The 16,689-nt window shown below is 36.6% G+C and overlaps 1 protein-coding gene and 1 long non-coding RNA gene across 2 annotated transcripts in view; both read left to right on the top strand.

The window, feature by feature from the left end:
• Positions 1-2,436, top strand: part of LOC108690388 — a 315,031-nt gene extending 312,595 nt beyond the window's left edge. The window contains exon 4 of the long non-coding RNA XR_001931879.1: positions 2,325-2,436. This is a non-coding gene — a long non-coding RNA (uncharacterized LOC108690388). The remainder of the gene's footprint in view (positions 1-2,324) is intronic.
• A 65-nt stretch (positions 2,437-2,501) lies between these two features.
• Positions 2,502-16,689, top strand: part of LOC108690387 (ankyrin repeat domain-containing protein SOWAHB) — a 126,219-nt gene continuing 112,031 nt past the window's right edge. Inside the window, exons 1-3 of the mRNA XM_018197648.1 lie at positions 2,502-2,509; positions 15,828-15,997; positions 16,153-16,214. Of these exons, the coding sequence (XP_018053137.1) occupies positions 15,871-15,997; positions 16,153-16,214 (189 nt within the window). The 5' untranslated portion in view covers positions 2,502-2,509; positions 15,828-15,870. The remainder of the gene's footprint in view (positions 2,510-15,827; positions 15,998-16,152; positions 16,215-16,689) is intronic.

The following is a 16,689-nucleotide window of genomic DNA, read 5'->3' as shown; positions in this document are numbered from 1 at the left end:
TATATATATATATATATACATACAGAGCGTGCGTTTGCGGAATATAATAGAATATAATTAACGAGCGCGCGAGTAATATTCATTAATACGAAATTAACAGACGCTCTAAGAAAACAAGATATAAGCGCAATGTTATAATTATCTCATCATTATATGCAAAATAGTTTTTAGCGCCGCATAACAGTCGACAAATATTATTTCCCACGATTGTGATTGGCAGTCTGCAAGCAGTTACACGAGTAGTCAGGAACATAAAAATAGTGTCCGAACAATCGTCGAATGCATCGAGCGCATTCAGGCGTTGGAATTTAGTCGTAACACGCGACTTACATCAATTACACGAAGGAGAGGGAGAACGAGAAAAAGACTTATGCCGTCTAACTCTTCGCCACACGAATTGAAATTCCTTCAAAGCCTCTCGAATACGATGCTTCGCAAATCGTTCATGCCTGCGTTCTACCGCGCCTCGTATCGACGCTTCGCTCGTCTGACACGAACGTGCCGGGCAAGCTACATGCTCTGTCGCTTGATTCTCGCTTTGATTCTCTCGTCCCGATCTACGTTTTTCTTCGCGACTACCATAGAATACCCGGTAGAACGGGGTAATTCGGAAGCGGGACGCGCGACGCCGTTATCGGCGACGAATCGGCCGAGTTCTCTCACGAAGCGCGTACGTGCTCGCGTCTTCGGGAGTCCGTTTGGGGTTCGTTTCACGAATCGGAATTCACGATTTTCGGTGTGAACAGGAACTCTTCGAGGGCCATCGAACACGATGGAATGTCGTGTGCTACGGGGATTCAGATTTAAGCTACGATCTATGACTATATCATATATAAAACCCGTGAAAAAAAATAGAAAGAAATGAGAGAGGAAGACAGGTAGCAGTGAGTATATACGTCGGAGGAATACGAAAATCGATCGTCTGTGTTTCCTGTATGCGAGTAATAAGACCAGATATTCTCACACGGGTCCCAAGTTGGGCCCGCCCTCCCGCCCGTCGTGGGAAACTTATACGTGAGTCGAACGATGCTTAAGCATCCGTCCCGCGAAACCAGCTTTTAAGAACGAAGCCTTGAAGCTTTTGCGATGCAGGTGCGATTCGATTAGCAGTCTATATTTCGATGCGCTGACATTTTTCAATGCCGCAGCTGGGACACGCCGTGCGCGCATTTGTCACGTGTTGGACACGATGCAAGGGATGTCTCCCGCCATATTTTAATTGGACCGATCGCTTATTTTAATCCTTTTCGCACGTCATCGTGTCTTCGTATCTCGTTTTAAGAAGGTACCATCCATATGTCGCCGATCGTGTCATTGTGACACAGCCAGAGGCATTGGCAGATAGATAGGTGCTCTTAATTATGAAATTAGCACGATACATCCCGTTTCCACAGCATTCTATTCATCTAAATCTTTCTTCGAGGAAGCATCTATTCTGTTATATGTTTGCACAGTATTTAATAATGTTTAATTGAACTGCTTTAATTCTTTGATTTCTCATCGCTGGCTTTACTATTGAGTGTTAGTGCTATCATAACAGAATGACAGGTAGTCGGTTTTTAAATCTAACTTAAGGAAATACATAATATATTGTCAACGTTTGTTGTGAACTTATAAAATAATATTAACAGTCGAAATTTTAACAGTAAAAATTTTAGATAACATTAATTAAAAATAAATAAGGAGAACTACATTAGCAATGAGAGTCAAGCGCAGTAATTGGAACGCAACAAAATTATCAAGTGATTTAGTAATCAGTAAATAACATTAATTAACATTTCTTTTTTAAATCAAAAATTCGAAGAGATTATATATTCCTGGAGCGGTAAATTTTTTTAAGACATTCTAATTTTTACTATGATTTGTATAATTGTGTACATATTTCGAAATCTCTTTCAAATAAAAAATTCAAAATTACATTTTTTGGACTAGTCTTTCTGAGAAAGCTCTGATTTTATTAATGACGGCACGTGCGATATATACGACAATTATTGTCATCGTGCATGACGGATTACAGTCGATCGTCGGGATTCACATGCACATGTATAACATGACTGCGCAGCGGAAGGAAGGATACCAGGAAGGGCGTCCTGTATCAGAGGTGAATCTGAGCTCCGATCGGGGCAGTGAAGGTGCAGGTGTCTCTAGAAACCGGCGACGAACAAACGGTAGAGACGGGGACACGGGAGGGGCATAAAAGAAGCAGAGGCCGAGGTCCTGCACGCGCCTCTGACGCGCCGATGCCACCGATATCTTCTTCTTAAACTTTCCTATCCGCTCATTCATGCCCAACTAAATGCCTATAATTTCGTATATGATTACAGGGCACCGTAACCAACGCCCCGTGGACTCATGCTGTCCCGCCGAGAAAGAGAGGGAGAGAGAAAGACAAGGAAAGAGCTTGTTTGGAAGGGGACTTGACGAAATTGAAACGAAACGAGCCGGAGTCCTTCAGTTTGTTGATCGTTTTAAGGACGATTCTTTTCCTGCGTCTCGTCCCTCCGCATAGGTAACATATATATAATAACATATAAATATCACCCCCCTCCCTTTCCCATCGCTTCTCTAGCACCGGACCAATCGATGACAGGTGGTCCACATAATTATTACTAATTTGCTGTAGGTTTAAACAAACAGAGAAATCGCTACGGACTATCCAGGTGCCTTCTACTTCGATGCAGCTTACTGGAATGTTGCCGAGCTCGCGGTTCGATCGCTTCGGTTTCTCGTGAGAGCCTCAATTCGGTCTTTTAATTGCAACCCTATATACGGGGTGTCCGGAATACAGTTTGCGATTTTTAAGAATATATATATCTTACATTTGTCTAACGAGATAAAGAAATACTAAACGCGTTTATTATACAAGAGTAAACGTATTGTAAACTACTCAGCTCTGAAACTTCATTCTTAAATATTATATATATTATCTTTTATTCTTTCGAAAGGTAAAACGTTGACGGAAGAAATATGAGTTTATAGCAAAGTGTCCATGTCATTAAATTATTCAACCACGATCGCAGCAGGATCGCCATGATGATCGCCGGAAGATTGAAGGATAAAGATCCTTCATTGAAGTAAATCAAAATGGCGCTCGATAATAATGATATATTATAATTAGAGTGCTGAAGAAGTTACGGAAGCTATGGGGACGATAGCCAAGAGCGGCGTAATTAAATATACGTTCCTTGATCCTCGTGTGACGTACGTGCCGCAATCGTTTTCACGGAATGAAATCGGCGCGTCCAGCCATATCATTATAATAATGATTTCCACACCGGAATCCCCCACGATGTATATAGCCGTGCGTTTTATTAAAAAGAGCTATCTGACGCAAATATGCGTAGCCCTCCGGGCGTACTAGATAAATAGGTTCTTCAGGGTGTTTATGCCAATAAAACAAGTCTACATAAAATGATAGACCTCTACCTACAAATATTGAAATTGTCGAAGTGTGTTTAAGTAAAAGAGGATACGATTACATGTAGCCTACTCACACAATTCTGACTTAGCCTAGTTTTTCTTCGCTTTAATTCGACGTAAGTTCCTCATATTACAAATCGTATTGCTAACTTTTAGAGGATGGAGATCTATTTTTAAAATCTTGTAGAGCTTTTTCTTGAGAATAAGACTTATTTAAGAAAGAAAGTTGTATTCGTAAAATTTTTAAATAATTTATAATTCATTATTTGGTTGTATATCTTTGTTTCAAAATACGACACCGTTTCAGTGCTACTATAGTGGCTTTCCCGTTTTGTAAAGATTATATGAAAAATTTAAAAAAAAACATTTCCTCACATGCAGTAACGAAAAAACAGACTGATTTGCAAATAATGCTATTCTGTTCACATCGCGATGATTGAAGAATTATCTGATGATTTTTTTCTAATAACGCAACTATCTCATGTCTGATACGTGATATTATACCTTGTATTTACTGTATGCTCTTCCCGCGCTTTTCGTTCTTGCTTGTCAATTCATTCGACGGACTTGAGTCTTTTAAATTCGAATTTTATATGTTGTAGAGCACATTAAAGCGCAATTTATTACAGAAGATGAAAGAAGAGAGCTCTTACCTCTTGATGATGTATTAAGAAGTCGGAGGCAGGTAGTGGCGGGGGTGGTTCCGCGGCGGAGACCTCTTGGAGTAGTCCCACGTGATCCCAACAGTCTTCGGACATGTCCATGGTCGAGTCTTCCTCCCTTCGCTTTCTGAACGGGTCCTCCCCCGTGGAGAACGGGGTGAGTCGAACTTCCTGTCCCCCTGCTTTTATGACACGTCTTCTTAATTTCTCTGATACACAATCGTGTACGCGCGAAGTATATAATTGAGAGGGAGATACTATTAGGCACAGCCACTTTCAAAAAAATCCAGTCACGAATCCCAGTCACAACAATATCGGCGTGACACCGGGTGGCCGGTGCACCACCGCCAAGAAGAGAAGAAGAGATCCACGTACGTCAGTACTACGTAGCACACCGATTCGTCGATGACGGAATTGATGTCGCGTGACCGCGTTCTCTGATGAACGACAACGAGGCGGCGGCGACGACGACGGCGGCGTCGAGGACACGACGACGGCCGTCGGTAGTGGTCAGTCGGCGTGGAATGAAGTTCGCCCGCGGGTTAGGTTGGGTTAGCCAGCGAGCGGGAGTTGTGCAGCATCAGAGCGCGCGCGGCGAGAGAGACGAGAGAGGGTCGTCGCCGATGAGAAAGAGGGGGGAGAGGAGAATAGAGGGAGTAGGAGATAGAGAAAGAGAGAGAGAGAACGCGAATGAATGAGAGGGTGAGAACGACAGCGGGTGGGGTGTGAGGGAGAGAGAGAGAGAGAGAGAGAGAATGAGGAGAAGAGAGAGAGGTGTAAGGCGTAAGTCTGCCCTAGTCGCTCGCTTAACCGTGCAGGAGGTGGCGCCAATATAAACCGTACCCCTCCTCCGAGGTCCCCCCCCTCCTCCCCCGACAAAGAGCTTGCGTATAATACCTGTATGCGTCTGTTGGTAGACCATCCCGCCTACCAACTACCGTACTGCGGGATTTGTGATCCGTGCCGCCAGTAATTATTGCGATTTCACTTATATCCTGACCCGCTTAACCCCGCGTTCCTTCCTCTGAGCCCGTGCTCGCCGAGCTGATCGCGGGAATTCGAGATGCCGAAGTACTGAGATTGAGGAGGATATTGGAATCGCAGCAAAGCTTATCTTCTTTGATAGCGCCCCTTGTGATATGAGAATGTACATGATTTATAGAGAATGTAGATAAAATATAATATAAACACCTGAAAAATATGCTCTACTTGTTTTATTTAATTGTAATTAGGAATTAATCTACTATTTATCTTTGATATAGATCTATCCTTATAGGAATAGAATCATACATGCTTAAATAGTATAGCAAATCCTACAGTGCAATATTATATCATTCTTCTAGCAGAACATCTAATTACTCAAAAGATATTGGAAGGAAATCTATTTCTCATTCTGCTCTTTAAAATTACAGTTGCGTTTGCCAGGAAAGAGGTTGAAGTTTCGGAAAACAGAGGGCAATTTTGAAAAGTAGAGAAGAAAATTTCCTATTCCAATATCATTTATATATAAGCAATTGAAAGATGTTTTACTAAAAGAATAGTATACATATAAGAATAGTAACATAATAAGAATAGTATACATCTCTTCATAATTACTTATTCAAGCATTATGTGATTATTCTAACAAGGATAGAATGTGTATTAAAAACAAATGTTGGTCCAATTTCTCATTAATAAAATAAGTAAAATAAATAATTTCCTATTCATATTGTATTTTATATGTAATTTATCTTCTCTATTTATTTCATAATTATATAGAGAGAATGATTTTGCCAAAAATTTAGATAGACATATCTGAAAATAATTTTATTGGATCATCAAAAAAAATGTAGAAAACGCAAACATGATGAGCAAAGTTGCAAACAGTTTTAACATTCTAAAAAAACTTAAGTATCCTATAATTATTTTGAAAAAAATTATTACTTTTTGTGTATAGATATTGTTGAGGAAACTTTTGTCATTTTGTAATGCTGATTATATTAATTGGATGGATTGGCTATTAATTGGAACAATTTGCGGAGGTCGGTGAAATTTAGGCACCCCGCGTGCGATAAGGAGAAAGAAATGTCGCACCAATAAAAAAAGTATATCCCTCCATGAAGTATATAGTGACCAGTACGTTGCTCCCTCGTATCTGCCCCGATCGCGAATATTTTACATGAGTTTACAGGGGTGTCTCAACGCGAGTAACGGAAAAAAAGTGTATCGAGGAATTACGGGGAGGATGAACGAAAACGTACAGGATGTGAGTGCGATGTAATCGAACGAACGAAGGGTAGAAATGCGATATGAACGCGTTAATGCGTCGTTACTGACAGCGACACGATTCGTTCGATGGTACTTTGAATCCCTCCCTTGCACGTTCGAGCCTTTTCCATCGATTTACCTCGACGATTGTTCAGCTACTCTTTTTTTCTTTTTTTTTTTTTACTTCTCGCATTTTAATTCTCTCGTTACTTCGGCGCTGACTGACGCACGCTTAAAACGTTACTAATACTCGACATTTGTCAGTCGTTATCATTGCGTGGCGCAGTTCCATGCAACTCGCAGCTCGCCTGCGTCGGGACCGATGATTGATGGAGTCGTATATAAACGTTTGTAATTTAGCAATCGGTCGAACGCTCTCGTATCGATACTTTACTTGGTGATTAAATCTTAAATGACTACTGCGCAGCAATTATTGGATATATCATCGGATTACCGTGGAACGAAACTCTACTTGAAATAACATCGTCGTATCGTCAAAATTTGTTTTCAATAAACGTCAGTCAATAAATGTCATCGTGGAATCGTGTTGAAAATTAATTCTAATGATCAGAGTATCTCTGCTCGTACGTGAAGAGATTTTTTAAAACGATCAATAGTAACAAAAATCGCGAAAATTATCACGACGATTTTTATGTAAAATTTATAGCGAATTCAGTTGGATACACTAATATGCACTGATGCAGATGAAAGCTATTGTGCACAAATTGATATAAAAATGTGTATTTAATATAAATATTGAAATGAATTAAAACCGTAAAATCTTCTATACTTTATTATTATTGCTGTCTGATAAAAATATTAAACAAAAATCGAGAAATGTTTAACGCAAATAAATGAAAGCTATTTGATCAAATTAAGCCTTTGTGTCTTGATGCCTAATAAATTTGAACTGGATATTATAAAAATTTATGTAAAAATTTTAGACACCAAAATCTATTTTGGTCAAATATACCTTCTTCACTTATTTGTGCTGATAAAAATTATAATTTAAAATTACATTTCATTTATAGCTCGAATATAGATCAAGCTACAACGGTTTTAATGTCCAAATGAATTCGCTATCAGATTATTTTACAGCACGGGAGGGAATCAGCTGCCTCGGTCTGCAAAGTTGACACACGTCTCTGGGTAATAAGTAATCTGGCTTACGTGCAAACGATTTTTGTCGCGCGACAAACCGTCCGGCATAAAACAAGATTGCCATTAGCCGCATCGGCGAGGTGCACTTTGTTCGGTCCGCCGGTCTTCAACGATAAACGTGCTGCCGTTGGAGTGTTAGCCGAGTCCTCGGCTTTGTGTGCACGCGCTGCCGAGGACGCCGGCCGCCGAGGACACGTCGGCCTCGACTAGGTAGGTACCGTGATAATATTGCCTATACCACTCGAGGCACCCCGATCATGAATCTTTGAAGTTCGCGATAGCTTCCGTCTGCCGGTCGGCAAACGCCGGCGCGAGGTGGAATGGCAAAAATTGTGTGCAAAACTGTGTGGGAAACCCAAATATACACACGCGGCTCCCCTTGAGAGAATCTTCGCTCGTTTTCTTAGCGTGCGTGCGTGCGTGCGTGCGTGCGTGCGTGCGTGCGTGCGTGCGTGTGTGCATACGAACGTACGTAGAGCGTGGTATACGGATGAGCACCTGTGACAACTTCTAATACCCGGCTGACTAAACGATAAGCTAGATCTGCGGTACGATAACTTCCGCACTCGTCTTCCTTTACCAGCAAAACTACGTTTTTCTTAGATCCCTTCGATTCCATTAAGAGCTATAATTTTCCCCAACAAAATGCTTTACATTCCTGATATTATTTATGTTTCAGCTGGGTCCCATCTGCTCTCAAACTTTGACATAATTAATTGTTTTTAAGTGTCCACTTGGCGATATCTCATATATACATCACGCATCGAAATAGAAAATATTCTCGGAAATTATATTTACTGTGATAAATCGTTCCCTTATTTCGAAAATGACACAATTTATAAAACATGATTTTCAAATTATTATCATAAAAGAATTAAATAAATTTTATCTTATCAATCAACAAAAATAAATAAATTAATTTTATATAACAATTGTCCGTAAAAGGTGATTTAAAAGAAATCATCAAAATCGACATAGATAACTTAAAAAGAATATTATAATTTTTAAAGATTATAAAACGAAAATAACAAAAATATCAATTATATGCAATTAATTACGTGCTATTAAAAATATAGTCTTTTTGCCAATATTATTTATGATTAATCAATAATTTCCTGTTAAATTAAAAAAGAAATTTTTCCCTTTTTCTGAGAAACTTAATTTTTGAGTTGTCACTTTTGATATACTATAACATAAAATATATATATATATATAACATAAAACGAATCGAAAGGTAGCAGTTTGTAATTTAATTATATACGAATATCTAAGAAATTATAACAGTATTAATAACAATTTTAATAAATTTTACTCTCTAAATCTGAATTAGTGGATAGTTACTAATTACCCAATGGCATACTTGGTGCTGATAATCAATGAAGTTCAACTAAAAAAGGAAGAATGTTTGAACATTATATAACTAAAATATTGATTTGTATGTTAATTTCAATCTTTATCATATTCATTGAATTTATGCACTAAAACAAAATTAGATCACATAAAGATCAGCTAGGTTAGAGATCTCACATTTTATTCACTAATTAAGTGGCATACTTTACACTAATATCAGTGACACTAATACCAGTGAGATTACTGATTCAGATTTAGAGAGTACATAAAACAATGTACATATGAAGAAATTATCAGTATCTGATGATCTAAATAAAGCTCATATTGAACGGATATTCGTTTTCTGATATCTTTATAGACTATGGATACAATCAATGCAATGCTGCAAACACTTTGAAGTGTTTTTTAATTGGTCAGTTAAAATTCTTTCTTCTAATTCGTCCATCAAATGCTTCATTTGTTAGCGAGACTTTGATCACAGCCGATGTCTCACAAAAGATCGATCTAAGGATTCCGCGAGGCGATCTGTTACGCGGAGTAAACGCGAACGCGTATACAATCGCGGCAGCGGATATCTTCCGGACCTCCCATCGTCCAGTTTAACGAGACCACCGGAGGTACGACGATTAAAAATCGCGCGCAAAAACCAACCAAAGTACGGTCTTTATACGATTCTTCGTTTTACATCACGGTCGATTCGCCGAGCGACGCACTCCAATTACGGATGAATATATACGTCGTATATATTGCCCCCGCGACCTATCATCGCTTTATATGGCAAAAGGAGATAAAGAGAATACACTATATGTCTCCGTTGTTGATGAGTCCAGCACGAATTTACTGTTTGCTCGCTAACGTTACTCATTGTGAATAAAACGTGATTCCTTTGTGATGCAATTTTAAGGGATTTTCATTAGTCACAGAAAATATGAAATTTGCATTGCCCATTCGATCTATTTATATCGATCTATTTCTATATTCTCTCCATATTTTCTAATGTTATATGCAAAGGATCTTGCATGCTTTTTATAACGAAACCAGTTTCAAATCGGCTAAATTTTATATGTGGCTGTTTTTATATCGATTAAAAGAACATAACTTTTCAATGCGCATGACCTCAAAAAACTTAACTTTTATAATTTACTAGTTAATGACCTGGATATAATAATAGGAATCATTGAAAAATTATTAATCTATCTCTTTCAGACTAGGATCTTGTAAATTTGGTTTGTTAAAAAGGTTTGAAATAAGGCTAGAAGGTTGCAAAAAGGATCTAAAAAAGTACAAAAAAATTAGTGATCTTATGTAGAAAAAATACATTCTGTAAAATACACAATTTTCATTAATAATTTCTGGAGTCATTGAGACTTTTGATCAATATCATAAAAGCAACAATATATATAAAAAATTTAGCCAATTAATAAAAGTCGATTTCTTCATAAGTGCGAAGTTCTTTGAGAATTATTATTATAATTAAAATAAGTATTAGTATTCAAATATTTTTTATATAAGTTATATCATTTTCTATGAAATTAATTGGTACGTTTTAGTTAACATAAATTAAGTATATGTCTTAGATCCAATGTTAATAACTGTGTTACAGATTTTAATGTCATCTTCGGAGTGATTCAGAAATATAACACATTTTAACACATTAAATTATTTCTATATAATTTTTGATACTGTACCTATATAAATCAGATTGCATAGTTTTGACGCTCGAAGCATCTTGTCGGTATTTACGGATTGAGTTCTTGAAGGCAAGATATATATATCTTTCAATGTTTCGCTTGGAAGAAATCCTATTTACGTTTACGCTTATGAAGAACAAAGTAGTTCACGATAATGCGTAGAAGAAATAAAAACAAACACATTCTATCTCCATTATTGTCCTCACGCGACGCACGCCACGCAATATGCGAAATGCAAGTTGTTTAAACATTACAATCATGGTTGCCATGGCGACTTTCAGAGCAAAATTGAGAGCGATTTATCGACTTATCGAAAATTTTTCCTTTTTCTAGCAATACTACCAATCTTTTTCGAAACTAGAGAGGTGGCAACGTGACTACAACGCGACCTGCATGTTTTTCGCGGGATATACGCGAGTAAGAGCGTCTCTGTTTCAATCGAAATTTAACCGGGAATCGTAACAGATTAAAATTTTGACAAGTTGAACTTTTCGCTGCAAAACGTGGATACGAGCACATACCTGACATATCAATCACTGGAATTGTGTCGCACGCGAACGGTACGTAAATATTACTTTCGTGCGTCCGGAAAGGCGTCGAAATACTTCATCGAATTCCTATCAGGGCTCCTATTCTTGAAAAATATCGCATAAAAACTAGGGAAATGCTATAGTATATGTAATGCAACTATAGTATTTCTCTAGTTTTTCATATATGATACTTTTCAAGAATAGGGCTCCAGTTCTGATTTCCAGTTTTACGAATACGTTTGCTCTCCCGTTACTTTTTGCATGAACCTGAATATGGCAGCAACGACAACGGCAGAAAATCAACGCGGTAGCCAGTAAGTGGATTGTCGCAGCTCCTCTTTGGAATCCTGAGACGGTAGATCATACAGTGACCTCCGGCTCGCGCAGTTTGCGCGCCAGACGCGCGGATAAAACGCAGTGACAACGCGGCTGGCTCTTACGTATGCACGAGCATAAGCATAACGCGGAGAGAACACGGGTAGATGATATCGTAGATGCACTTCGGAACCGGCGGGGCGTCGACGCGATCCTTTGTCCTCGTTGCCGGCCGCTCATTCCTCTCCCGTCGCGATCATCTCGTTCTTTCCTTTCCCCCGAGGCTCTCGACCTCGACAGTATGCATTTCGCGAGAATATCTATCCTACCCTGTGCCCAATCTCATGCATCGATCCCACCGAGTTTGTAAAATTGTGTGGAATGATGCTCGTGTGCGAGCTACCGCGCTGCCGACAAGGCCAAAGTTTAAGTACACGTAGTTCGCGATGAAAGGTTACACACGTGCGTAGAGATATCGTGCTTCTTTGCGATTTTATTAAATCTATGTATCTCGTTATATGATAATAAGACGCGCCTTCATATTTTTCATTGGCAGAATTAGTGCGCACTCAATGCATTTTAAAGCCGTTGTACACAAATCGATATAACTCTAAATCTAAATCAGTAGATATAGTCACTAATTACTCAGTGGTATATTTGGCACTGACATTAGTGATAATCAGTGAAGTTTAATTAAAAAAGGAAAAATGTTTAAGCATTATATAACTAATATACTGATAATATAATATATTATATATATGATCATATATATGATAACAAACTACAAAAATCGAAGCCTTAAGCCGGTCTAGCTGGCTCTTAATGTTTGTATGATTCTTGTGTAAATTTGATATTTGTATATTAATTTCAATACTATTTTCCAATACTATATTCATTGAATTTATCCATTAAAACAAGGTTAATTCACACAAATCACATAATAAAAATTAACTAGATTAGAATTTTCATATTTCATTGATTGATATCAGTAATTATCCTGATTCTGATTTAAAGAGAAGATACACCTTTAATAAAAATATAGAAACACGAATTAAACCGCGAAATATTCAATATATTTTATTGTGCTAAAATACACATTGGGCATTTTATCAATTGAGACATCTCATTTTTATATTTAGATTAGAATAATGTATAACAATTTTAATGTGCACTGAGTGCGCACTAGTTCTGTCAATAAAAAACGCTATTAAATATCCGTGCATTATGTTTATGTATGTTTCCTCGATATTTTTTTTATGGAAAGGATGAGTGGAAGCATTGAAAAATTGAGATAGATATAGATTTGAAAAAATGTGGGCATCAATATAATTACGTAGGACATTCAAATTGGTTGCCATGCAAGGAATAGTTTTGTTGAGGTATCTAGAAATTTAGATCTGAAAATAATTTTGTTGGACCATCATAATAATTATGTAAAATGCTTAAATGATGACAATATTACAAAAAGTTTTAACATTCTAGAAATTAGATTAAGTGATTATATAATTATTTTAATAGTTCTAACAAAATTATTTTCACATTTGTATATTTAGAGTTAAATTTTAGATACTTCAATAAAACAGTTCTTTCTATGTGGAATGTTACAATTTTTAGCAATGTTATCGTTCAAGCATTCTGTAATTATTTTGATGGTCCAAACAAAATTATTTTCAGATCTATATTGAAATGCGATACAATCATTATTTTCAGATTACTAGTATCTATATAAAAATGTAGCTAGATCTGTATTTAATTAAATTTTTACATAGGTTTAGCAAAATTCTGTGTTCGTAATTATATATTCTTTGCTTTATAAGAGAACATTTTGTAATGATATAAAAACTATTAATTTTCATATAATTATGAAATCTTATAGCAATTATATGATATAATTAGAAATTTAATTTTTTGAACAAGAATTTGAGATATTTATGATATATAAGTGAAAACAAGGATATTTATGCTGAAGAGAAGGATGTTCGTGCGACTGTTGCGGACTGCGCTCGATCATTACTCGTCGTTTCATTAGAATATCGCCGATAAAGGAGGTTTAATTACAAAGGTACCGCCTCACTTCCGTTTCACGGATACAAACGCGTGCAGACCTCTGCGTGCCGCACGCATATAATATACCCGCCCTTCTGGCACTCTTGCCCTCCTCTCTCGGTTTACGTGTATTTCTACACATCAAGGGTGATTAGTAAGGTCGTTTTCTTAATCACGAGACACTGTTAATAAGAGTCGCTGCTATTACAGGCGCGTGATTGTACAGTTAACGAGAGTTCAGTGGTATACACAAGGTACGCTGTAATAGTTTTTAACCCTTTGACGGAAGGGGGGGAACCGGAAGTGAATACATATTCCTTAATTTTATACCAGCCACGTTACACATACATATCTAAATATATGCGCATAATATAACGGAACGTAATAATGTCTACGATGTATTTGCGTAATGCAACGTATATTAAAATTTATCAAGTTTGCGATATACAAATTAAGATTAAATATTTTGGCAATTATTTTTTCTTCTTTTCTTTCATTAATATCTACAATCGTATGCACCTAAATGAAAAAGCGTGAGACGCGAATATAATGGAATATATATACGTCCCTTGTACTCTCTCATGTAAGGCAGTTTTAAAAGTACATGGAAAATTATGGTCGATCATAAATTAAGGTAGAATTTACGTCGGTTACTAATTGGTCGTTGAATAAATATAGAGGCGCGTGTTCCGGATACCCTGCGCCAATGTTGGCAGGGACAGATTACGATTTCGCCTGAACGTCTGTTAAAAAGGTTTCGCATGAAGCGCGCGTGTCGTGCGTTTTGATCCTATCCGATCGTAAAGAGCTTACAGCGGGAAAGCGTTAAATGCACTCCGACATTACGACGCCTCCATTAATATGTGTTAGTATGTTTAAAATACAGTATTAAATCCGGTCGACGAGAATCAGAGACTGCGCCGTTCGAACGTTGAAAATCTGCGGAATAACGTGCAGTTAAAAGGCTTTGAGAATCATCTATTCGGATGCAGGTGAATAATATATCGCGAACGAATGCATTAACATGGATAGATACTTTCGAAGCTATTAAATATATATAACGTTCGTATATTTATCGACGATTTTATCTGAACCGTTTATTAAACATTCGTGAAATATGTTTTTACAAGTACATAAAAAAACGCCAAGTCGAGACTAAATCTTGGTACTTAATCATATTTTTATGTGAATTAATCCATGTAAATTAATAACTAGAATATTTGAGTCCTTACTAATAACTCTAGGATATTTTTCTAATTTTTAAATAGAGAGTGTAATGATTTTATTTGGAACAATTTTGTATTTCACATTTTCTTATTTTTTATAGTTTCGTTTTAGTCGCAACTAATTATCATATTATTACAAGTTATTATTAAGAAAAAAATTGTTTATTTGACTAAAATTTAATTCATCTTTATTTCCTCTGATGAAAAATATATTTAAGTTAAACATATTATATTTGATTTAGATATATATATTCTCTATAATGGAAGAAATAAAGATATCTAAATTAATTTAATTAAATGAACAACATTTTGTTTCTCCCAGCAAACGAAAATGGATTGAAATAAATTGAAATGGATTCAGATTTTCAGAAATATTGATTCACAAATGTTAAAATGAATACATTTCAATCCTAAATGCATTTTTTTATTTATTTATAGGAATTACGGAGAAATCATGGAGCATATCTCTATGCCTTTCAATCTAAAAATAATATTAGCTTTTTCTGTGCATTATGAATACTGTTCAATTCAAAATTTTGAATAGAAAATGCAGTTTTTCAATCCAATTGCATCCAATTGAATCTAATTGAATCCAATTGAATCCAATTAAATCCAAAAAAAGTATTCGCTATTTAAAATACGCATTCGGATAGAAAAAAATTTCAATCCATTTTAATCCATTCTCGTTTGCTGGAATTATAATCATATTTAAATGTTGCTACTTTTTATGAATATTTTAAAATTTCTTCAATTCTTTTGAAACTAATAACAAAAAATTTCATGTTTTAAGGACTCGCGTATTCCTTTAACATCACAAAAAAGTGTTACTATTTAATTTAAATATATTTTTCAATTTTAATTCTATTTGATTCTTTCATTATTTATTTACGTTATTTACAAATTAAGCAGTCTAATTTATTAAAAATATGTTTACATCAATTTAAAATTTAATTAGCAATATACATATATGTATACATCTGTATAAAATTATTGGTGTTACGCTATTTATAAGTTCTTAAGACCAGAATTATCATATTTATAACTATTACGTCGTAATTATTCTGCATTTACACGCGAATGCTTTTATTAATATACAAAGAGTGAATCAATATAAAAAAATTTATCAATCGACGTCCACTTATTCTCGATGGTAACTACAGTGACCGTTGTTATCAACAGCATATGCGTCACGAACGGTCGTTCGCGGCGGAGTCAGTTCAAGATGGCGACGCCCAGTGAGTTGTCCCTCGAAGAGATTCGCAACTATTTGTTGGAAAACGGAGGCACAGCGCGCAATCATGACCTGGTGAAGCATTTCAAGCGGTTCTTGACGGACCCGGAAACACGAGGTGGGTTGCATTTACATCGACGCATCGTGCTCGCGGTTATCCCATCGCGAGATGTGATTCCGCGTCCACGTATGTGATATAAACACTGTGGACGGCCGACGACCAAGCCGCCGTGGTGTCGAACGTGGTGTGCAACGTACGATTTTGTGTTACAGTCGAGGCGAGGAATCGTTTCAAGGAGTACGTCAACACCTTGGCTACTATAAAGAACGAGGAGGTAGGTTAACGGCGAATCCTCTTTCCTTCTGTCCCGTGATTCCCTGTCCGTTCTGACAGGAGCGACTTGTTGCGCGCCTGACGCGACGTTGCCGGTTCCGCATGCGATCAGCTGAAGGCATACGATCAGCTGAAAAAATTCTCTCCCGAGTTGTCACATTAGTCACAAGATCTTTCAGACTGTATGTATTTTTAGTCTTAATGAACATTCGGAAAACTATTATGTGAATACGTGCTACTAGAGAGAGAGAGATCTACATCCTCAAAATGAAAGCTGTTGAATATATCCGAGAAAAGATTGTAAGAAAAGTTTTTTTGGTGACTCTTTTTAATATTAATATATAAATATGATTCTTTAAATATTGATATATAAATATTGATTAATTAATATTTGTATATATAACGCTGCACTTAAAAAAAAGATAGTGGTAATAGGCTATAAAGTTAATAATTATAGGAATTTTAAATAGTTAACA

The sequence above is a fragment of the Atta colombica genome, unplaced genomic scaffold (genome assembly GCF_001594045.1).
Source record: "Atta colombica isolate Treedump-2 unplaced genomic scaffold, Acol1.0 scaffold32, whole genome shotgun sequence".
Classification (NCBI taxonomy): domain Eukaryota; kingdom Metazoa; phylum Arthropoda; class Insecta; order Hymenoptera; family Formicidae; genus Atta; species Atta colombica.
The sequence above is the reverse complement of the archived record's forward strand: the minus strand, read 5'-3'. Positions and strand labels throughout refer to the sequence as shown.